The 25164-nt window shown below is 49.9% G+C and overlaps 1 protein-coding gene across 4 annotated transcripts in view; it reads left to right on the top strand.

The window, feature by feature from the left end:
• LOC119977191 (coiled-coil domain-containing protein 138-like) overlaps nt 1–25164 on the top strand; it is a 187207-nt gene that overhangs the window by 17724 nt on the left and 144319 nt on the right. For 3 of the 4 annotated variants that reach the window (XM_038817879.1, XM_038817877.1, XM_038817878.1), the window contains exon 2: nt 14221–14275. The exons of the other annotated variant lie outside the window; for it this stretch is intronic. In XM_038817879.1, coding sequence (XP_038673807.1) covers nt 14221–14275 — 55 coding nt within the window. The remainder of the gene's footprint in view (nt 1–14220; nt 14276–25164) is intronic. 4 annotated transcript variants of the gene reach the window in all.

The raw sequence follows: 25164 nt of genomic DNA, 5'->3' as shown, positions 1-25164 counted from the left end.
AGTTGTAGGAAGAGAAGAGGCAGGTGCTAGAGGAGATCTTGGGACTGAAGGAGGTATTGAACAGTATAAGAGGTAGGAAGTTGGGCAAGGCCCTGGGGCCTGATGGTTACCCGGCGGAATTCTATAAGGGGTTCGCGACGGACCTGCCCCAATGTCTCTTGGGGGCGTTTAATGAGGCATTAGAGAAGGGGGAGTTGCTGGAGACAGTGATGTAGGCAACGATCACATTGATACCAAAGAAGGGGAAAGACCTGTTGGAATGTGAGTTATATAGGCTCACATCACGGTTAATGGCAGGAAGGATGGAAGGGTGTATCCCAGGGGTGGTTGTGGAGGATCAAACAGGTTTCGTAAGGATATGCAGCTTTTTAGTAATATGACCCCATCGAGAGCCCAGGTCGGAGGTGTCTATGGATGGGGAGAAAATGAAAAATGAAATGAAAATCGCTTATTGTCATGAGTAGGCTTCAATTAAGTTACTGTGAAAAGCCCCTAGTCGCCACATTCCGGCGCCTGTCCGGGGAGGCTGGTACGGGAATTGAACCGTGCTGCTGGCCTGCTTGGTCTGCTTTAAAAGCCAACGATTTAGCCCAGTGAGCTAAACCAGGCATTTGACCGGGTGGAGTGGCAGTACCTGTTTGAGGTCCTGGGAAGGTTCGGATTTGGGCCAAAGTTTGTGGCATGGGTGCACCTTTTAAACGTGGCACCGATGACAAGTGTGCGGACCAACGACATGGGCTCACGAAACTTTGAACTTTGAAGGCAATGGCTCTTAGGGGGCAACAGAGTTGGGTAGGATTACGTGGAGACGAAGGGAGCATCGGGTGTCTCTATACGCAGACAACCTACTATTGTATGTTTCGGACCCGTTGGAGAGCATGGACAAGATCATGGGCCTGTTGGGGCAGTTTGGGGCGTTCTCGGGATATGAGCTAAATGTAGGGGAAAATGAAGTGTTCCTGGTGAACAAGCTGGGTCGGCGAGTCAACCTAGGGGGGTTGCCATTCACGGTGGCCAGAGATTGATTTTTAAAAAATATTTTTATTAAAGTATTTGCAAAATTTTTATAACATTAACAAGCAAAATAATAATAACATAAACAACAACATTTCCCACCCAACCCCTTCTGTACATCCCTTAACCATATTGCACCTGTCCCCCCCCCCCCCTTCAGAGTGCTGCTTCTGCTGACATTTTAATTTTCCCCGAGAAACTCGACGAACAGCTGCCACCTCCGAGAGAACCCCAGCATTGACCCTCTCGAGGCAAACTTTATTTTCTCCAGCTTGAGGAACCCAGCCATGTCACTGACCCAAGTCTCCATGCTCAGGGGCTTCGAGTCCCTCCACATTAAAAGGATCCATCTCCGGGCTACCAGGGAGGCAAAGGCCAGAACATCGGCCTCTTTCACTCTCTGAACTCCCGGATCTTCTGACACTCCAAAGATTGCCACCTCTGGACTCGGCACCACCCGCGTACCTAGCACCTTGGACATTGCCTTGGCAAACCCCTGCCAGAACCCTCCAAGCTTCAGGCATGCCCAAAGCATATGGACATGGTTTGCTGGGCTTCCCGCACACCTCGCACATCTGTCTTCTACCCCAAAAAACTTGTTCATCCTCGCCGCTGTCATGTGTGCCCGGTGCACCACTTTAAACTGTATTAGACTGAGCCTGGCACATGATGAGGAGGAATTAACCCTACTTAGGGCGTCCGCCCACAGATCCGCCTCTAGCTCCCCACCTAACTCCTCCTCGCATTTGCCCTTCAGTTCCTCCACTGGGATTTCCTCTGCCTCCAACAACTCCTGATAGACATCTGACACCTTCCCCTCCCGAACCCTGATACCATAGACTACTCTGTCCTGTATCCCCCATGGTGGCAAGAGTGGGAAAGCCAACACCTGTTTCCTCAGAAAGTCCCCCCCTTGCAAGTATCTGAAACCGTTCTCTGGCGGCAACTTAAACTTGTCCTCCAGCGCCTTCAGACTGGGGAAACTCCCGTCTGTGACTAGATCCCCCATCCGTCTAATTCCTGCTCTCTGCCAGCTCCTGAACCCGCCATCTATCCTGTCCGGTGCGAACCTGTGGTTATTGCAAATCGGGGTCCAGACCAACAGACCCTCTACCTTGCACCTCCTCCATTGCCCCCAGATCCTCAGTGCCACCACCACCAGGCTAGTGGATTAACGGGCCGGCAAGAACGACAGAGATGCCATTACCAGTGCTCCCAAACTGGTGCCTTTGCATGACGCCGCCTCCATCCGCTCCCATGCCGTCCCCTCCCCCACCATCCGCTTCCTAATCATCGCTATATTCGCCGCCCAGTAGTAGTTGCAGAAGTTTGGCAGCGCCAACCCACCCTGCCCCCGACTGCGCTCCAACAACATTTTCTTCACTCGCGGGGTTTTATTCGCCCATACAAAGCCCAAAATTATCTTATTCACCCGCTTAAAGGTCTTGGGGATGAAGATCGGAGGCACTGGAAGACAAACAAAAATCTGGGGAGGACCGTCATTTTCACGGTCTGTACCCTCCCTGCCAGCGAAAGCGGGAGCATATCCCATCTCTTAAAGTCCCCTTCCATTTACTCTACCAGCCGGGTTAGGTTGAGCTTTAGTAATGCCTCCCATTTCCGAGCCACCTGTATTCCCAGGTAGCGAAAGCTCCTCTCTACCATCCTGAGCGGCAGCTCCTTCAGTCACCTCTCCTGCCCCCTTGCCTGGATCACGAACAATTCACTTTTTCCCATGTTCATTTTATACTCCGAAAACCTGCCAAATTCCTCCGATATCTGCATAACCTCCCCTAACCCCTCCACCGGGTCCAAGATGTACAAGAGCAGATCGTCCGCGTACAGCGAAACCCAGTGTTCCAACACCCCCCCCCCCCTCCCCCGAACCAGCCCTTGCCAATTCCTTGACGCTCTCAGCGCCATGGCCAATGGCTCTATAGCCAGAGCGAACAGCAATGGGGAGAGGGGCACCCCTGCCTCGTCCCTTGATGTAGCTTAAAGTACCCCGACCTCAGCCAGTTCGTGCACACGCTTGCTACCAATCAATCGCACCCAGTCAATAAAGCCCTCACCAAACCAAAACCTTCCCAGCGTCTCCCATAAATACTCCCACTCCACCCAATCAATAGCCTTCTCCGCGTCCATCGCAACCACCACGTCCGCCTCCTCTCCTTCTGAGGGCATCATAATTACATTTAAAAGCCTCCGGACATTAGCATTGAGCTGTCTGCCCTTAACAAATCCAGTTTGGTCTTCCCATATCACCCCGGGACACAGTCTTCTATTCTGGTGGCCGAAATCTTAGCCAGCAGCTTGGCATCTACATTCAATAGCGATATCGGCCTATATGACCCACATTGCTCCGGGTCCTTCTCTCGTTTAAGGATGAGTGAAATCGAGGCCTGTGATATCGTTGGGGGGGAGGATCCCCCTCTCTCTGGCCTCGTTAAAGGTTCTCATCAGCAGCGGGCACAGCACCTCTGTGAACATATTGTAAAATTCTACCGGGTAGCCGTCTGGCCCCGGGGCCTTGCCCGACTGCATGCCCTCCAGTCCTTTAACAATTTCCTCTGCCTCAATCGGGGCCTCAAGCCCCTCCACCAGGTCCTCCTCCCCCCTCGGAAACCTCAACTGATCTAGGAATTGCCTCATCTCTTCTGCTCCAGCCGGGGGTTTCGACTCATATAATTTGCTAATCCTTACCCTGTGCCTTGCCCTCCCTGTGCCTTGCCCTCCCTGTGCCTTACCCTCCCTGTGCCTTGCCCTCCCTATCTCCCTGGTCGCCCCTCTCTTCCTAAGCTGGTGCGCCAGCATCCTGCTTGCCTTTTTCCCATATTCGTAGACTCCTCAACTGCTCCACCGCTCTCCCTGTGGTCAACAACTCAAACTCTGCCTGCAGCTTCCGGCGCTCCCTCAGGAGCCCAGCGTCCGGGGCCTCCACGTATCTCCTATCCACTCGAAGTAACTCCTCCACTAATCTCTCCCTCTCTGCTCGTTCCACCTTTTCTCTATGGGACCGAGTCGAAATTAGTTCCCCTCTGACAACTGCCTTCAGAGCCTCCCAAACCACTGCTGCTGATAGCTCTCCCGTGTCATTTGCTTCCAGGTAATTCTGGATGGACTTATTCACCCGCCCGCAGACCGCTTCGTCCGCTAACAACCCCACATCTAATCTCCACAACGGGCGCTGCCCTCTCTCCTCACTCAACCACAAATCCACCCAATCCCCCCCCCCGCCGCAATCTGCTCCATAAAATCCCTCAACTCCTTTGCCACGGCAAGCCTCCTTCCAGTCCTGGATTTTGACTGGTCCAGATCGGGATCAATGACCGTGTTAAGGTGTCCCCCCCCCCCCGCCCCCCATGATCAGGCGGTGAGACTCCAGTCCGGGATCTTGCCTAACACCCGCCTCATAAATCCCACATCGTCCCAGCTCGGCGCATATACGTTCACAAGCACCACCCGTATACTCTCCAAATTCCCACTCGCCATTCTATATCTACCCCCCTTATCAGCCACAATTCTTCCAGCCACCCGCTTACTGATCAATATCGCTACCCCCCTGGTCTTTGAGTCCAGCCCCGAGTGGAACACCTGACCAACCCGCCCCTTTCTCAATCTCGTCTGGGCAATAATCTTTAGATGTGTCTCCTGAAGCATTGCTACGTCTGCCTTCAGCCCCTTTTAAATGCGCGAAAATGCGAGCCCTTTTGACCGGCCCATTCAACCCTCTGACATTCCACGTAATCAGTCAGTCTGGACGGGGGCGCTGCCACCCTCCATGTTATGATGTGGAGATGCCGGCGTTGGACTGGGGTGAGCACAGTAAGAAGTCTTACAACACCAGGTTAAAGTCCAACAGGTCCAACAGGTCCAAGACCTGTTGGACTTTAACCTGGTGTTGTAAGACTTCTTACTACCCTCCATGTTGACTAACCATAACCTTTTTCTGGCCAGCCCCGAGCCCCGCTTCCCCGAGCTCCCCCACAAACAGCAGCCGTCCCCGACCTCTCATTTGTTCCCCGATGATAGTTCCTTCCCTGTCAGTATAGCAGCCTCTCCTCACCCCCCCCCCCCCCCCCCCAACACCAACAACAGCACCCAAAACCTGATCCCCCAGGTCAAGCACCGACTTAGCACATACTCACCCCCCACCTCGCTTCCAAGAGTCAGCAGAACCATGCTGACCTCAGCAACCCCCGCCCCTGGTGTCAATGGTCTGACTCCCTATTGTTCGAACCCCTCTCCCGACATGACATGAATAAACCATTTAACAACATCGCATTCCCCAGTAAGTAAACAACCTCAAGTAAAAATAAATTAGCATAAACCAATGAAGAAACAATCGCTTGAAACAGGACCCAACCTCCCACAGAATAGCACCAATTTCAGGGCTTTCTCCCCCCCCCCCCCCCCCCCCCCCCCATCCGCATCAAATCCCTACAACACAAAGCACCCACAAACCACCACCCCAGCCCAACACTTAACCCAAAACTACATGCAATCTTATTTGAACCGATACGAAAATTACAAAGATTACGAACCACCATCACATAACTTCTTCGGGACTTAAGTGTCCTTTAAGAAACTTCCAACTTCTTTTCAGAGACTGATTTAGATACCTGGGGATTCGGGTAGCGAGGGAATTGGTGATGTTACATAAATGAAATCTAAGAAAAAGCTGGTGGAGGAGGTTGGGAGAGTCCAAGATGAACATTCTGCTGAGGTTTCTTTTCATATTCCAGACACTTCCGATCTTTGTACTGAAGGCCTTTGAAGGTGGGTGTCCTGAGATGAGGCCCCTTAAAACTGGATAGCTAGGATAACACTAAAATTGTTCTACATAAGTTAGTTTATTAAGGATTGAGACTAATCATAGAAAGTATACCCAGTAATCATTATTAACCATTAAACATGTATTGAGAAGGTGAGGTAGTGGTGGGAAGGAGATAAGGCCGAAAGGGTAGGGTGGAGGAAGAATCCTGTAGGGGATCCAGCTTGAGGGCTATAGTGATGGCGGCATTGCCAATGTTGCCAAGGAAATACACGGAGAGTTCAGTGGTGCAATCCATAGTGGAGGTCTGGAATCAGCTAAGGAGGCATTATAGGATAGAAGGGATATGGGTGCTGACGCCGCTGTGCGAAAACCATGGTTTTGAGGTGGGGGAGTGGGTAGATGGTATGTATAGGAAGTGAAGAGAAATGGGGCTGGTTAAGGTGAGGGATCTGTACCTGGAAGAGGGGTTTGCCAGTATAGAGGAACTGAAGGAGAGGGTAGAGCTCCTGAGAGGAAGTGAGTTTCGGTACCTGCGGATAAGGGACTTCATGCGGAACATTTGGAAATAGTTCCCCAAGTGGTTGAGGTACACGCTGCTGCTTCCGGATGTGAAAGAGGAGGATAGGATTGGAGACATATACAGGTGGCTCGGAGAGCAGGGAAATGAGCAGGTGGTGAAGATTAAGGGGAAATGGGAGGAGGAGCTGGGAGGGGAGATAAACTGGGGAGCATGGTGTGAGGCACTATGAAGGCTAAATGTGACCTTGTGCGCAAGGATGAACCTGATACAGTTCAAACAGGTAAACAGGGTACGTATAACTTGGGCAAGAATGAGTGGGTTCTTCCAGAGAGTGGCAGACAAATGTGGGAAGTGTGGGCAGGGACCAACGAATCACGCACATATATTCTGGGGCTGTAAAAAGTTGGAGAGATTCTGGGCGAGAGTGTTTGCAGTGCTAACAAGGATACTGGAGGAAAAGGTTGAGCTGGATCCTTTGGTGGTGATATTTGGGATATCAGAGAGGCCGGAACTGATGGAGGGGTGGAAGGCCAATGTTGTGACCTTTTGCCTCTCTGTCCGACGAATTCTATTGGAGTGGCGGTCAGTAACGCCACCGGGGGTGGCGGCCTGGCTGGGGGACTTGTATGACTTTCTTCGGCTGGAAAAGATCAAGTACAAATTAAGGGGTTCGGTGGAGGGCTTTGAGGCAAGTTGGGGGATGTTCATGGCCGTGTTTGAGGAGCTGTTCGTCGCGGGGAGGGAAGAAGGTGGTTAAAAAAAGAGAAAAATTTGTACACCTGTATAGTTGTATGTTGGAAGTTTGCTCCCTGATTGTTTGTTTTGTAACCTTTTATGTAACTTTGGAATAAAATGTATAATCTCTACAGAAACAAGTATGTTCCAGAATATGGAGTACATACATCCTCTTTAGAGAACTTGCTAGCACAGGATATTGAAGGAGGGGGTCAAATAATAGAATAAAACACTTGGGGAGGATGTAGTGTGAAGGGTTAATAGCTAGTGATGTTAGATCTCATGTTTTTAGACCTTGGATGCCTCAAAGGAGCTTCATGCATGTAAATAGTTGATAAACATTTGGAAGTTCCTGGATGCCTTGTTTCCAGTAGATTGTTAAGTTTGTCCTGGGTCCATTTGTGATATTAATGAAAAAATTTTTTGAAAATAATTACCCAATTCTTTTTTTTTCGCCAATTAAGATCAATTTAGCGTGGCCACTTCACCTACCCTGCACATCTTTTTCGATTGTAGGGTGAGAGCCAATCAGACATGGGGAGAATGTGCAAACTTCATACGGACAATGACCTGGGGCCGGGAGCAAATCCAGGTCCTCAGCGCCGTGAGACAGTAGTGCTAACCATTGTTCTACCGTGCTGCCCCTAAAGAAATGCCCCTCAAGAATTAGTGAGAAGGTACCTGGGCTAATATGTTTTAGGTTCACATTACAGGATTTAAAAATTGATTATAAACGTTCTTCACTAATTTTATCAGTTTAGTTTTATCCCAGGGCTTCCTGTTATTCTGTGAAGATGAGTAGCACTACAGAAACTAGTTGGTTAACATAGTGGATGCTCCCTTGAAACTGAGTCAAAAGTATAGAGGTGAGCAAACAATGTACATATTCTGCCACCCACTGGTTCTAATATAACCCTGGCACTTGGCTAACTGTTATGAATTAACATGGGTGGCATGGTAGTACAGTATTTAGCACTGTTGCTTCACAGCACCAGGGTCCCAGGTTCGATTCCCGGCTTGGGTCACTGTATGTGCGGAGTCTGTACGTTCTCCCTATGTCTGTGAGTTGCCTCCGGGGGCTCCGGTTTCTTCCCACAAATCCCGAAAGATGTGCTGTGAGGTAATTTGGACATTCTGAATTTTCCCTCTGTGTACCCAAACAGGTGCTGGAAAGTGCCGACTAGGGACTTTACACAGTAATGTCATTGCTGTGTTATTATAAGCCTACTTGTGACAATAAAGATTATTATTATAATTACTTGAATTTTCTGGACTTCAAAATGCATTGAATTGCAAAACTAGAGATGTCGATTGTTTTTTGAGGTGGCACGGTGGCACAATGGTTAGCACTGCTGCCTTGCAGCACCAGGGACCCGGGTTCAATTCTGGCCTTGGGTGACTGTGTGAAGTTTGCGCATTCTCCCTGTGTCTGTGTGGGTTCCCTTTCACGGTCCAAAGATGTGCAGGTTAGGTGGATTAGGCATGCTAAAATTGCTCCTTAGTGGCCAAAAGATGTGCGTGTTGGATTGGATGGGTGTGGGGTTGGGGTTGGGGTTAGATTTAGATTTATTGTCACGTGTACCAAGGTACAGTGAAAAGTATTGTTTTGCGTACCGTCCAGGCAGATAGATATATTCACAATGTAAATACATAGACATAGACATTAGGTGAAGTATATGGAGTATAGTGCTACAACAGTAGAGAAGGTGCATAGAGAAATCAGTTCAGTCCATTCAGGAGTCTGGTAACAGTGGGGAAGAAGCTGTTTTTGTAGCTGTTGGTGCATGTTCTCAAACTTTTGTATCTCCCCAATGGAAGAGAGAATAACCCGAGTGGAGGGGTCTTTGATTATGCTGCCCGCTTTCCCAAGGCAGCGGGAGGCGTAGACAGAGTCAATGTATGGGAGGCGGGTTCGCGTGATTGACTGGTCTGTGTTCACTTCTCTCTCTAGTTTCTTACGGTTTTCGACTGAGCAGTTGCCATACCAAGCTGTGATGCAGCCAAAAATATGCTTTCTATGGTGTATTTATAAAAATTGGCAAGGGGCAATGTGGACATCCCGATGTATAGGCACTGTTATGCTTTCTGGATCGTAGTGTTGACGTGGGTGGACCAGGACAGATTTTTGGTAATGTGCTAACCTAGGAATTTGAAACTGTCAACCATCTCCACCTCAACACCATTGATGCCGACAGGGATATGTACGATACTTTGTTTCCTGTGTCGACGACCAGCTCCTTAGTTTTACTGACATTGAGGAAGACATCATTGTCATTACACCACGCCACTAAGTTCCCTGTACTCTGACTCATCGTTGTTTTGTTGTGTCATCTGCAAACTTGTAGATGTTTGAGCTGAATTTTGCCATGCAGTCATGTGTGTACAGCTCGGGGCTAAGTACGCAGACTTGCATGGCCATGGTACTGAGAACTATCGTGGAGGAGGTGTTGTTGTTTATCCTTACTGATGGTGATCTGTGGGTCAGGAAGTCGAGGATAGAGTTGCAGAGGGAGGAACCAGGTGCTAGGTTTTGGAGTTTGGATATGAGCGTTGCTGGGTTTATGGTGTTGGAGGCGGAGCTGTAATCAATAAATAGGAGTCTGACATAGGAGTCCTTATTGTCGATGCTCCAGGGATGACTAGGGCCAGGGAGATTGCATCTGCTGTGGACCGGTTATGGCAGTATGTGAATTGCAATTGGATCTAGGCACTCTGGGAGTATGGAGTTATGTGTCTCATGACAAACTCTGAAAGCACTTCATAATGATAGGCGCCAAGGCCACCGGACGTTTGTCGCTGAGGCATGTTGCCAGTTCCTCTTTGGCACTGGTATGATAGTGGTCTTCTTGAAACTGGTGGGAACCTCTGAAGGGTATAGGGAAAGCTTGAAGATGCCTGAGAACACACCCACCAGTGGTCTGCATAGGATTGAAGTGCACAACCAGGGACTCCAATCGGGATCCCTTTGCTTTCTGTGGGTTCACTTTCAAGAAGGCTGATCTAACTTCTGAGGTTGTGGCGGTAGGTATGGGTATGTCTGAGGCTGATTGGGCAGTTGACAACAGTTTCTTGGCTTCCTGCTTGAAATGAGATAAAATGCATTGAGTTCATCGGGGGGGGGGGTGCTCAGTTGCCTGAGCTTCAACTCCGCTTTGCTTTGTTTTGTAGACCGTTATATTGTTTAAACCTTGCCACAACCGATGAGAGTCCATGTTAGTCTGTGACTCTAGCTTAGTCTGGTATTGTCTCTTGGTGTCCCTGACGGTTTTGCGGAGGTCCTACCTAAATTTCTTGTGTAGGTCACGGTCACCTGTCTTGAATGCCTCAGACCAGGACTTCAGTAGGGAGTGGATCTCCCGGTTAAACTATGCTTTCCGGTTGGGGAACGCACACACTACCTTCTTTGGCACGCAGTCTTCTATAAGCTCGTTGATGAAGTCTGTGATGGTGGTGGCATACCTGTCTAGGTTGGCTGAGTTCTTGAATGTTGACCAGTCCAAGCAGTCGCATAGGAGCTCTTCCATTGCTTCGGACCAGCATTGCACAACCTTCTTATTCGGATTCTCCCGCTTGGGTTTCTGCTTATAGAGAGCAGCATGGTGGTGCAGTGGTTAGCACTGCTACCTCACGGTGCCAAGGACCGGGGTTCAATCTTGGCCCCGAGTCACGGTCTGTGGAGCTTGCACATTTTTGCCATGTGTGCTTGGGTCTCAGCCCCACAACCTAAACATGTGCAGGGTCAGTGGATTGGCCATGCTAAATTTCCCCTTCATAGAACATAGAACACTACAGCGCAGTACGGGCCCTTCGGCCCTCGATGTTGCGCCGACCTGTGAAACCATCTGAAGCCTATCTGACCTACACTATTCCATTTTCATCCATATGTCTATCCAGTGACCACTTAAATACCCTTAAAGTTGGCGAGTCTACTACTATTGCAGGCAGGGCGTTCCACACCCCTACTACTCTCTGAGTAAAGAAACTGCCTCTGACATCTGTCCTATATCTCTCACCCCTCAATTTAAAGCTATGTCCCCTCGTGTTGGTCATCACCATCCGAGGAAAAAGACTCTCACTGTCCACCCTATCTAACCCTCTGACTATCTTATATGTCTCTATTAAGTCACCTCTCAGCCTTCTCCTCTCTAACGAAAACAACCTCAATTCCCTGAGCCTTTCCTCGTAAGACCTTCCCTCCATACCAGGCAACATCCTAGTAAATCTCCTCTGAACCCTTTCCAAAGCTTCCACATCCTTCCTATAATGTTGTGACCAGAACGGCACGCAGTACTCCAGGTGTGGCCGCACCAGAGTTATGTACAGCTGCAGCATGACCTTGTGGTTCCGAAACTCAATCCCCCTACTGATAAAGGCTAGCACACCATATGCCTTCTTAACAGCCCTATTAACCTGGGTGGCAACTTTCAGGGATTTATGTACCTGGATGCCGAGATCTCTCTGTTCATCTACACTACCAAGAATCTTGCCATTAGCCCAGTACTCTGCATTCCTGTTACTCCTTCCAAAGTGAACCACCTCACACTTTTCCGCATTAAACTCCATCTGCCACCTCTCAGCCCAGCTCTGCAGCTTATCTATGTCCCTCTGTATCCTATAACATCCTTCAGCACTATCCACAACTCCACCGACCTTTGTGTCATCTGCAAATTTACTAACCCATCCTTCTACACCCTCTTCCAGGTCATTTATAAAAATGACAAACAGCAGTGGCCCCAAAACAGATCCTTGCGGTACACCACTAGTAACTGAACTCCAGGATGAACATTTGCCATCAACCACCACCCTCTGTCTTCTTTCAGCTAGCCAATTACTGATCCAAACCGCTAAATCACCTTCAATTCCATACTTCCTTATTTTCTGCATTTAAAAAAAAAGTTTCTCCTTCTATGCCAGGGGAAGGAGCACCATCTTGTGGAGCACCTTTGATATTTGTATAGCAGTGGTCAAGGATGTTGGGGTCCCTGGTGGGACAGAAGATGTGTTGATGGATGTTTGGCAGTACACGAGGTTGGCCTGGTTGAAGACCCCGTACACAATGACCAAGGCCTCCGGGTACTCTGTTTCACTGTTATTTATAGTGATGTATAATTCGTCAAGCGCCTTCTTCACTTCTGTCTGGGGTGGGATGTAGATTGCTGTAATGATGACCAAAGTGAACTCCCGTAGTATTCAGTCAGGTATTCCAGATTGGAGGGCAGCACGGTGGCCTAGTGGTTAGCATAACCGCCTCACGGCGCTGAGGTCCCAGGTTCGATCCCGGCTCTGGGTCACTGTCCGTGTGGAGTTTGCACGTTCTCCCCGTGTCTGCGTGGGTTTCGCCCCCACAACCCAAAAATGTGCAGAGTAGGTGGATTGGCCGCGCTAAATTGCCCCTTAATTGGAAAAAATAATTGGCTAATCTAAATTTATAAAAAAAAAAAAAAGGTATTCCAGATTGGGGGGGGGGGGGAGGAGGGGGGCAGCAGTTCGCCAGTGTAGCCACGTCTGAGCACCAGGAGGATTTGATGAGGAGGCAAACCCCTTCACCCTTCACCTTGCTCGAGGACACCGTACGGTCCATCCGGCATATTGAGAAGCCCCTGGGTTATATGGCATAGTCCGATGAGGCAGGAGTGAGCCATGTCTCTGAGAGGTAAGTCTAGCGTTACGGTTGGCCGCTTGTTTTCGAAGCTTGGACGTTTGTCAGGAATATGCTGGGGAAGGGAGACTTGAAACCACGTTGTTTCAGTCTCACCTGCTGACTGGTGCATTTCCTTTGTTTCCGAGGTTGGCGGCTGCTTCTGGATGGGTCTTGGAATTCGATGGGAGAAATCTGATCTTATGGATGTTAAGTTGTTGCGTCTGGAGGGGTCCTGGACTCTGGTTGCGGTTTTGGGGTCGCCGGGCGGGCATGTTCGCGATCTGGTCGGGCCCCGGGGTTCCGCGAGGGTGGATCTACCATTCGGCTTGTTCGGGCCATCGCATAGGAGTTTTGTTGTTTGGGGTCATTTAGGCCAGGTTTGGTCATTGTGTCAAGTGGTCGGATCCAGTGTCGTGCTCGGGTCGGGTGTTCCTGAAGTGAGGCCTCAGCCTAAGCCTGGTTGGGCCTACTGGCCGATCCTTTTCTTCTCCACCTTCAGGTGAGTCTGGGTTCTGGGAGGGGCCTCTCCTGACTGGGTCAGGCGTTCCAGAAACTTCGGGAGCCGGGATGGCGCTTCGTAGGTCAGATGCTCCGGGAGCCGGGTCGATTTCTAGGCGAGGTTAGGGTCTGACCTCTGCATTGGGCCTCTTCTGCTTCCGGTTCGAGGTTAGGGTTGGGTCATGTGGGTCAGTCCATGGATGTCAGAGGATCTCCAGACCTGTAAGTAAACATAAAGAGCAGAATATTAGTTTTAGAATAAAGTTTTAAAAGATTAATATGGTTAGAAAAGATGTAGGAAGAGGATCTGTGGGGGAGAGCTCACTGAGGGTTGCCTCTCCGGCTCCATCTTGCAATTCAATCTCGCGGGGATTGGGTGGGCCTCAGTAGGTACGTCTTTCAGAGGGTCGGTGCAGAACGGATGGTCTGAATGGCCTCCTGCACTGTAGGGATTCTATTATTAAACAAATGTGGCTTTTATCTATGAAAATTTCACAGATGTCAGCTGAAGTATTGTATTTTGTGTATTTCTGTATTTCTTTGTTTTTGTTGCAATTGATCAAAATAGTACACTGTAACACTTTGGCTAATTAAAACCATGTTCTGATTCAAGGAAAATTTTCTGGAAAATAAATCGGGTATGAAAATCGACTAAATTTTGATGAGGTATAAAACTAGATACCAAAATGATAAGTAGTTTTGTGTTTTACAAAATACTGAGATTGATAAACATTATCATACATTCTCCCATGGTATTTCCCTTTACAATTTACCAAAACATTTATTTAAATTGTCCTAGTATAACGCATCATAAAGTGTGACTAAGATTATATGCACAAATGAAATGTGGTAACTTGTCCATAAGTTTATTTAAAAAATAATAAAAGACAGACACTTTTGTTGGTGTACAGTGTTTTACAATGAATGTAGCATATGTTGTCCCACAAGTTTCCATGTTTTGCTGTTTTTAATGCCTAATTTAAAGGTCACGGGATTCCAATTTCAACAGTTTGTTTTATTTTCATTTTGTTTTAGGACTCCACAGTAAATTTAACCAGAATAAATTCGAAAAGCAACCCATGTATCAAAGGTAAGGTTTTTTCCCCCAATTGAGAAATGTAAAAGGGTGTTTCCCCGACGATTTGCCCTCTGTTTGATTCTCACGCCAACCCCCTTTTTTGTGAGGGGAGTTTCACAGCTATCATGTACTTCACTCCCTGAGTGACCAAGCAACACTTTTGTTTCAAATCTTTATCCAAGCTATAGCAGGGAAAGTTTCCCCACACAAAGGAAAATAACGGTAATTATACCTTCGACTCAATTTACATACACCTTATTTGAAGGTAATCAATATCCAATCTCAACTAATAGTCTTGATCATTTGTTCCCCTCAGTGGTATTTAACCAATTCCAGCAACTCTATGCTTGTCTAGTTACAATATTCAATTATCAACTATAATAATAATCTTTATTATTGTCACAAGTAGGCTTACATTAACACTGGAATGAAGTTACTGTGAAAATCTGCTAGTTGCCACACTCCGGCGCCTTTTTGTGTACACTGAGGGAGAATTCAGAATGCCCAAATTACCTAACATTGCGTCTTTCGGGACTTGTGGGAGGAAACCCATGCAGACAAGGGGGGAATGTCCTGACTCCGCACAGACGGAGTGACCCAAGCCGGGAATCGAGCCTGGGAGCGCTATGAAGCAACAGTGCTAACTGCTGTGCTACCATGGCATGTACACATAGTTATACTATCAATAAGCACATGTCTATGGTCCTTGACCGTCTGGCACCCTGAGCAGTGATTTATGGCTTCTATCAAAACTTATTTGCAATCTTGGGCTGTTATCTGGAAAGCAGTTATTTATATAGTTACTGCCCTCTTGTGGTCTATCAAATCCCTCCTTGTCCATTGTTTTTGCAACTGTACCTTGCAACCCTAGCAGTTCAGGAACTCTTTGCAATCAAAGATTTTTAACCCTTCAACATGTATTAAAGAGAAGGGTTTTCTTAGCAGGTTATGCTGGTGAACGGAAGTGAGGTGTAGTGGGGGAGAAGGCCAAGAAGGGATGGGGGGGGGGGGTGGATTTCTGCAACGCGGCAGGGTGAGAGAGATTACATGGTAAAGGGTGAAGAAAGAGGCCATCTGGGATGGGCTAGGTACAGAGTGGAATTAAAGGGGCAGAAGTTAAGTGGGGAAGATGACGGACGGTAGAGGGGATTGGAGGTGCAAGCCTCAGGTAAGGTTCGTAACGTGGAATGTTCGAGGACTGAACGGACCTGTTAAAAGGTCGCGGGTGTTCGCACACCTCAGGAGCTTGAAAGCAGGGGGTGTCTTTTTGCAGGAGACACACCTTTGTGTGAAGGACCAGGTTAGGTTAAGGAAGGGGTGGGTCGGGCAGGTTTTTCACTCGGGGTTTGATTTGAAATCGAGGGGTGTGGCGATTTTAATGAGCAAAAAAATGGGATTCGCGAGTGCGAAGAAGGTGAGGGATCTAGGTGGGAGATATGTGATTGTGAGTGGGGTATTGGAAGGGGCACCGGTAGTGTTGGTAAATGTGTCTGCCCCAAATTGGGAAGATGTGACTTTTATGACAGGGTTGCTGGCAGCAATCCCGGATTTGGCCACGTACCAGTTGATTATGGGGGGAGATTTTAACTGTGTCCTGGAGCCGAGGGTGGATAGATCGAGCCCCAGGTCGATGGGTAGGATCCGAATGGCAAGCGAGCTGGGGAGGTTTATGGAGAGGATGGGTATGGTGGATCCATGGCACTCTGAACCCAGGGGGAAGGGAGTATTCCTTTTCACACGTCTATAAGGTGTATTCGAGGATTGATTACTTTGTAGTGAGTCGGGAGATTTTGGTTGGGGTGGAAGGGGCAGAGTATGCGGGGATAGTTATCTCGGACCCTGCACCCTACTGGCTGGATATTCAGTTCAGCACGGGACGAGAGCAGAAGCTGGGGTGGAGGTTTGACTTGGGGTTGTTGGCGAATGGAGGTTTTTGTGATAAGGTGCGGATAGCGATTAGGGATTTTTTTTGGGAAGCACTGAAGGCAGTGGTCCGGGGAGAAATTCTCATTTACGGTTCGTGCGAATAAGGAAAGGAGGGCGGAACATGACCGTCTAGTGAGCGAGATAGTGGAGGTTGACAGGGAATATTCGAGGGTGCCCACAGTAGAGGGATTGGCGAGGAGGAAAAAGTTGCAGGGGCAATGTGACAGGCTGACAACGGGGAGGGCTGTAGGGCAACTGCGTGGGGCAAGAGGGGCACAATACGAGTATGGGGAGAAGGTGAGCCACATGCTGGCACACCAGCTGCGGAGGCAGGCTGCGTCCAGGGAAATATTGAAGATCTGGACTGGGGCTGGGGATGTGGTGTCAGAGCCAGGGAAGATAAATGAGGCATTTAGAGAGTATTACCAGGGACTTTATGAGGCAGACCCAGGAGGAGAGGAGGGGGACATGGGTGGTTTCTGGTCGAACTGGAATTTCCCCAGGTGGAGGAAGCAAAGAGGCAGACGTTGGAGGAGCCCTGGGGCTGAGGGAGGTGCTGGATAGTTTCAGGGGTATGAAGTCGGGGAAGGCCCCTGGGCCGGATAGGTACCTGGCAGAATTTTATAAGGAATTTGCAGCGGACCTGGCACCACACCTGTTGGGGGCGTTTAATGAAGCACTGGAGAAGGGGGAGTTGCCGGAGATGATGAGGCAGGCAGTAATCACACTAATCCCAAAATAAGGGAAGGATCTGGTGGAATGTGGGTCATATAGACTGATATCACTATTGAACACGGATGTGAAAGTATTAGCTAAGGGAAGGGTGGAGGATTGTGTCCCGGGGGTGGTTGCAGAAGATCAAACAGGCTTTGTGAAGGGCCGGCAGCTCGCGAATAATATAAGACGGCTATTGAATGTGATGATGAATCCGTTGAGAGCTCTGGTACCGAAGGTGGTGGTGTCCATGGACGCGGAGAAAGCATTTGATCGGGTGGAGTGGTGGTACTTGTTCGAAGTTTTGGGAAGGTTTGGGTTTGGGCCGAGATTTGTGGCATGGGTGCGGTTGCTGTATGTGGCGCCAAGAATGAGGGCGAGGACGAATGATATGAGCTCGGAAAGCTTTGACTTACACAGGGGTACGAGGTACGGGTGCCCGCTGTTGCCGCTGCTGTTTGCGCTGGCCATAGAGCCATTGGCGATGGCTCTCAGGGGGTCGGCAGAGTGGCAGGGGATAATGAGGGGACAGAGGGAGCATCGGGTGTCGCTCTATACCGATGACCTCTTGCTGTATGTTTCGGATCTGTTGGAGAGTATGGGAAGGATTATTGGCCTGTTGGGGAGGTTTGGAGGGTTCTTGGGATACAAGCTGAATGAAGGGAAAAGCGAAGTATTCTTGGTGAATGAGTTGGCACGCGGGCTAATTTAGGGGGGATGCCATTTACAGTAGTGAGGGATAGGTTTAAGTACTTGGGAATTCAGGTAGCGAGGGAATGGACGGGGCTCCACAAGTGGAACTTATCAAAGCTGGTGAAGGAGGCCAGGGAGGATCTTAAGAGATGGGATACACTGCACTTAACATTGGCGGGGACAGTCCAAGTGGTGAAATTGAATATTCTGCCGAGATTATTGCTTCTCTTTCAGGCTCTCCCGATCTTTATACCAAAGGCCTTTTTTCGGAAAGTGACACAATCATTTCTGACTTTGTATGGGCGGGGGAGGTGCCGAGGGTGAGAAGGACCCTGCTACAGAGGCAGAGGCAGCAAGGGGGGTTGGCGTTGCTTCATTATTATTGGGCGGTGAATGTGGTCAAGGTGCGGCGGTGGTGGGAAGGAGAAGGGGTAGCGTGGGTTAGGGTGGAGGAGGAGTCTTGTTAGGGGTCTAGTTTGAGGGCTATGGTGACGGCAGCATTGCCGATGGCTCAGAGTAGGTATTCAGGGAGCCCAGTGGTGCAGTCCACGGTGAAGATATAGAATCAGCTGAGGAAGCATTTTAGGATGGAAGGGATGTTGGTGCTAATGCCGCTGTGCGAGAATCATCGGTTTGTGCCGGGGTGGGGATGGATAGTGAATACAGGAGGTGGAGGGAAGTGGGGCTGGACAAGGTGAGGGATTTGTACTTGGAGGAAGGGTTCGCCAGTCTGGAGGAGCTAAGGGAGAGGGTAGAGGTGCTGAGGGGTAGTGATTTCAGGTATCTACAGGTTAGGGACTTTGCACGAAAGGTCTGGAAGGGGATCCCTGGATTGCCGGGATACACCCTGTTGGAGCGACTGCTGCTTCCCGGATGTGGAAGGGGAGGGAAGAACTGGGGATATATATATAAGTGGCTGGGGGTGCAGGCAGGTGGGCAGCTGGTGAAGATCAAGGAGAAATGGGAAGCGAAGTTGGGAATGGAGATCAATTGGGGCGTATGGAGTGAGGCACTGCGAAGGGTAAACGGGATCTCCTCTTGTGCAAGGATGAGCCTGATACAGTTTAAGGTGGTGCACAGGGTGCATATGACTCGGGCGAGAATGAGTGTGTTCTTTCAGTGGGCAGCAGATGAGTGTGAGAGGTGTGGGCAGGGACCAGCTAATCACGCACACATGTTTTGGAGTTGTGAAAAATTTATTTAACGGTGAAAATCTCTTAATCGACACGCCATCTGAGGGAAGTGGAGGAGGGAGTGGACCCGGACCCTTTGGCGACGATATTTAAGGTTTCAGAGAAGCCGGAGCTCATGGAGAGGAGGAAGGCCGATGTCTTGGCCTTCGCCTCTCTGATTGCACGCCGACAAATTTTGCTGGAGTGGCGGTCGGCATCGCCACCGGGGGTCACAGCATGGTTGTATGACTTCCTGCGGTTATAGAAGATAAAGTATGAGTTAAGGGGCTCAGCAGGAGAGTTTGAGAAAAGGTGGGGGGTGTTTGTGACCGTGCTTGAGGAGCTGTTCATCGCAGGGGGATTGGGGGAGGGGGGGGGGGTGAAAAAGGAGAAAAATCTGTTCAAACTGTATAGTTGATTGTTGAGAAGAATGTTTGCTTTAACCTACTTTGATACAAGTTTGAATAAAATGTGTTTAAAAAAGAAAAAGAGAAGGGTTTTCTTTTCTTCTAGTTAAGCAATATAAAGGAAACACACGTGGTGTTTCCCTCGATGATTTTTGTTATAAATTGCTTTTCACTGCACCAATATATTTTTTTTATTTGCTATCACAAATCTAACCTAAACACTCCGGTACCAGGATTATCCAAATACACCTAAGAATTTAAAGCATACAGATGGGGGAAAAAATGGGATGATAAGGGCACACCTTCCGAGGTGGCCTCATTTAAGATGGTGACCAGTTCCCCCTCGACTTTGACGACTGAAACTCTGAGCAAAATTCTTGTCACTGAGCATGACAAATTCTGACGTTTGGCGCTGAAACTGAAAAACTCTTTGGAAGAATCACTGGGTCCAATTTGATTCTCCCTTGCTCCATTCGCCTAGTTATTGATTCTCACACAAAACCATTACCGAGAAGGCCCTCTTGAACCATAGTGATAGATCTGTACACTGGAGTCCAAGCTGACTGTGGTGATTAAGGAAATTATGTCACTGCGGGTCAAAGTTAGAAAATCGGTCAAGACGACAAAATGTTGTGCATTGTTGGGAGGGAACAGAGGGCAGAGCCCCAACCCAGTTTGTGTCAGATTTATTCAAAAAGGTGGTGAGCGAGGAAACTTTCCCCAATCCCTGGAGGTAGAGATAACTGTGTCCTCCAACTGAAACCTTGCCAGCTGTTCTCCCCCGTGAGCCATTGTGGTATGGCTCCATCGCTACAAAGAAAAGGAGCTCGTGGCAAGGGAGCACCGCGATGTCACTTGTCATAGCCACCCAATTAGGATTTACTGAGAAATGAGTGCAAATCTGGCAAGGAAGAGAGCAGCATTTAACAACAAGTCTACGCATACAGGGAAGAAGTAAGCTTTGGGTTGATTCACCCTGCCCCGCTCTGCATCATATTTAACAGTGAAAATCTCTTATTCGACACGTCATCTGAGGTGGATTCTTGTCTTCAGTGACAAACTTAAAACCTGACTGAGTAACTATTTGTTACCCTGGGAGATTTTGACTTTAGTGACTGGTAATTATGTGCTTTCATAACTGGTCATTGTTATCTACACTTGCAGTCATTAAAAATGGACCTGTGCAACATAGATCCATGCGGACTAGTCTCCCATCCCAAATTGTACTCCAGCTATGGGGACAGACAGCATAAGACTCTTATGAGCTTTATTTTCATGCCAATTTATTGCTGCATGTTCCTATGCCATGAGGATATTGCAGCTGATTCTTTCAGTTATGGTCAAGATACTTGGCTACCCCGAGTTAAATCAAAATGTTAGGTATAACCTAGTTTAATTACTGAGCTAGCCAAGGGGTCAATACATTTTTGATGTTGGCTATCATATGCTAAATGCCTGTTGTGGTAAACCACTGTTGCACCTATATTAGGTGATGGTAGGACCTGTACTACAGGTACGTCGGTAGTCCCTGCCTGCTGGCTCCACCCAGTAGGTGGAGTATAAATATGTGTGTCCTCCATGCTGCAGCCATTTCACCAGCTGCTGTGGGAGGCCACACATCTTAGAGCAATAAAGCCTCAGTTGTATCCAACTCTTGTCTTTGTGCAATTGATCGTGCATCAATTTATTGCTCTAAGATTTTCAGAAGATGGACCTCCGTATCAAACCGGATCGCCTGCAGCTGGATCCGCAATCAAGCGACGCCAAAAAGGACTTTCAGCACTGGCTTGTTTGTTTCGAGGCGTACATCAACTCGGCGCCAAACCCTGTTCCGGAGGCTCAGAAAATACAGATATTTTCTGTACTCAGAAAATACTCAGAAAGTACTCAGAAAGTACTCGAGGTTGAGCTCCAACTTCTTTCCACTGATCCAGGACGCGCCAAACTACGCCGAAGCCACGACGCTACTTAAAGAAAATTACGCTCCGAAGACGAACACACTCTTCGCCAGGCACGTGCTCGCCACTCGCTCTCAACTCCCTGGTGAGTCCATAGAAGACTTCTGGTGGGCCCTAATCCCACTAGTCCGGGACTGTGACTGTCAGGCCGTTACGGCTACAAAACATTCTAACCTCCTTATGCGCGACGCTTTTGTTACGGGGATTGGGTCGGACCTCATACGCCAGAGACTTTTAGAAGGGGCCACGCTTGATCTCGCAAAGACAAAGAAGTTAGCGCTCTCTATGACGGTCGCCTCGTGCAATGTTCAGTCCTACACCCAAAGCCACGTGGCCCACCCCTCCTACACATCGTGGACCCCACAGACGGCCGCCCCAGTGGGGGCCTTACCCAGCCAATACGCCTGCGCCATGCGCCAGCCAGCGAACCCCGGGGGTCCCGGATGTTACTTTTGCGGCCAGCAGAAACACCCCCGCCAATGCTGTCCGGCCCGCGCTGCCCTTTGTAAGGCTTGGGGTAAGAAGGGGCACTTTGTCGCGGTGTGCCAGGCTCGCGCAGTCGCCGCCATCGCCCCCACCCCCCTCGTTTTACGGACAATGGGCACAGCCATCTTCACCTCCCCGGACCACGTGCGGCCAGTGGGCGCCACCATCTTCTCCCCTTCAGACCACGCACAGCCAGTGGGCGCCGCCATCTTCACCTCCGCGCGGCCCATGGGCGCCGCCATCTTTCTCAACCCCCACCACGTGCGGCCCATGGGCGCCGCCATTTTGTGCTCCCTAAGACCTTCAGGCGCCGCCATCTTGTCTTCCCCCACGGCACATGGGCACCACCAGCGTTCCAGGACCCGTATCCCCCGGGCACCCGATCATCTGACACCAGCGACGACCAACCACGACTCGCCTCAGTGACCATCGACCAGTCCCGTCCGCACAACCTGGCCACCGCATCAACCAGCGTTAAGATCGACGGACGCGTGACCTCTTGCCTGCTGGACTCCGGAAGCAACGAAAGCTTCATTCACCCGGATACGGTAAGGCGCTGCTCCCTCACGGTACACCCCGCCAACCAAAGCATCTCCCTGGCCTCCGGATCCCATTCTGTGGCGATCTGGGGGTACTATACGGTCACACTCACGGTCCAGGGCATAGAATTCAGCGGCTTCCACCCACGTCCTCCCTAATCTCTGCGCTGCCCTACTACTCAGCCTGGACTTCGTGTAACCTCCAGAGCCTAACCCTGAAATTCGGCGGTCCCCTACCACTCCTTACTGTCTGCGGCCTCGCGACCCTAAAGTTCGATCCGCCTTCCCTCTTCGCAAATCTAACCCCGGATTGAAAACCCGTTGCCACCAAGAGCAGACGTTACAGCACCCAGGACAGGACCTTCATCAGGTCCGAGGTCCAGCGGCTGCTTCGGGAAGGCATCATCGAGACCAGCAACAGCCCCTGGAGAGCCCAAGTGGTAGTAGTTAAAACTGGGGAGAAACATAGAATGGTCGTGGACTACAGCTAGACCATCAATTGATGCACGCAGCTCAACGCGTACTCCATCCCACGCATATCTGATATGGTCAATCAGATTGCACAGTACCGGGTCTTCTCAACGGTAGACCTCAAATCCGCCTACCACCAGCTCCCCATCCGTAAAGCGGACCGTCCATACATGGCCTTCGATGCTGACGGTTGCCTCCATCACTTCCTCCGGGTTCCCTTCGGCATCACCAACGGGGTCTCGGCCTTCCAAAGGGAGATGGACCGAATGGTCGACCGGTACGGTTTGCGGGCCACCTTCCCATACTTGGACAACGTCACCATCTGCGGCCATGATCAGCAGGACCACGATGCGAACCTTGCCAAATTTCTCCACACCACCACTCTCCTAAACCTCACCTACAACATGGAGAAGTGCATGTTTAGTATGAACCGCTTAGCCATCCTCGGCTATGTGGTCCAGAACGGAGTTCTGGGGCCCGATCCTGACCGCATGCTTCCCCTCCCCCACTGCCCCAAGGCTCTCAAACGCTGCTTGGGGTTCTTTTCATACTACTCCCAGTGGGTCCCAAACTATGCGGACAAGGCCCGCCCACTCATACAGGCCACCCATTTTCCCCTGACGGCCGAGGCTCAACAGGCCTTCGCCCGTATGAGAGCCGATATTGCCAAGGCCGGGATGCACGCAGTAGATGAGACGCTTCCCTTTCAAGTGGAAAGCGATGCATCAGACGTTGCCCTAGCTGCCACCATCAATCAGGCAGGCAGACCCGTGGTATTCCTTTCCCACACCCTTCATGCCTCAGAAATTCGGCACTCATCCGTCGAAAACGAGGCCCAAGCTATCGTTGAAGCTGTGCGGCATTGGAGGCATTACCTGGCCGGCAGGAGATTCACTCTCCTCACTGACCAACGATCGGTAGGTAGCCTTCATGTTCAGTAACACGCAGCGGGGCAAGATCAAGAAAGATACGATCTTGAGGTGGAGGATAGAGCTCTCCACCTACAATTACAAGATTTTGTATTGCCCCGGCAAGCTCAACGAGTCCCAGACGGCCCATCCCGAGGTACATGTGCCAGCGCACAAGTAGACCAACTCCGGGCCCTGCACAACAGCCTTTGTCACCCGGGAATCGCACGGTTGACCATTTCATAAAGGCCCCGCAATCTGCCCTACTCCGTCGAGGAAGTACGGACAATCACCAGGGACTGCCAGGTCTGTGCGGAGTGCAAGCCGCACTTCAAACGGCTGGACCGTGCACGCTCAGTTCCTGCTGAGCAGGAACTATCGCCTCCAGCAGGACGACAAGCTATAACCCCCGGGGAAACGGACAGGTAGAGAGGGAGAACGGGGAGGTATGGAGGGCCGTCCAACTGGCCCTCCGGTCCAGGAACCTCCCGGCCTCCCGCTAGCAGGAGGTCCTCCCTGATGCACTGCACTCCATTCGGTCACTACTGTGCACCGCCACTAACAACACTCCCCATGAACGTCTTTTTGCCTTCCCCAGGAAGTCCACATCCGGGGTGTCGCTCCCGACTTGGCTCGCAGCTCCAGGACCCGTCCTTCTCCTTAGGCACGTCCGACTCCAAGGCGGACCCGTTGATGGAGAGGGTGCAGTTGCTCCATGCAAACCCCCAGTATGCCTACGTGGCGTACCCCGACGGCTGCCGGGTAACTGTTGACAATCCTGATTCTTTTGCTGCCAGTCTGGGCTCAATAAAATTTGAGATGGATTTGCAGGTATCAATTATTGTTTATTTTAACCAGCTAGCTGGGTGTCTCACTCTATTGGGAGAGCAGGACACAACCAGTCTCCTGCCTCTTCAACAGCCAGAGTGCACAAAGGACAAAACATTTCTGTACAGATACATTCAAGTTGCATCAAATTTCACATACATACGACCAAATAAGGCAACAGTAATGAATGCAAAATTCCCATAAGCTATCCCTATACACTTCTTAACCTGGCCATATATCCTGATTGGCTCATTTCACATTCTTCAGCCCTTGGGGCAGGGGGGCGCCCTTTCACTCGGCATTCTCGTCCTAGCAATTACCCATCCATCCATCCAAGCCATGCTTAGCCCAGTTCCTTTGTTCCGGCCTCCACATTATCCTAACTAGTTATCCCATTTTGTATCACATTTGTTTGTTCAATTCCTCACTGTCTCCCTCAGGGACCTGGCACCAGCAGGCTCCACACACACGCACCCCTCCGGCCCGGTGCTCCCAGCAGCAACCCCTGTTGCTCGTTATGCTTTTACTTAATTGCTCTGTTTTAATAACCTTTGCTCTAGAGTCGCCAGCTATCTTTCTGATACCACCACGAGGTTCAAAACCAAGTGCTGATCAATAACTCAAAACACCAGTTAGTTAGTTTCAAATCAATACACATTTATTGTGCACACAGTCAATCACTACTCGTGCATAAACTCTACTTACTAAACTATCACTGCTACTAAAAGCCTATACTTAGCTTTCGAATGGCCCACCAGGTCAGAGGAACAATGGCCTTTGTCCGGTTCTGATTCTGCTG

This window comes from Scyliorhinus canicula, chromosome 14 (genome assembly GCF_902713615.1).
Source record: "Scyliorhinus canicula chromosome 14, sScyCan1.1, whole genome shotgun sequence".
Taxonomy (NCBI): Eukaryota; Metazoa; Chordata; class Chondrichthyes; order Carcharhiniformes; family Scyliorhinidae; genus Scyliorhinus; species Scyliorhinus canicula.
The sequence above is the reverse complement of the archived record's forward strand: the minus strand, read 5'-3'. Positions and strand labels throughout refer to the sequence as shown.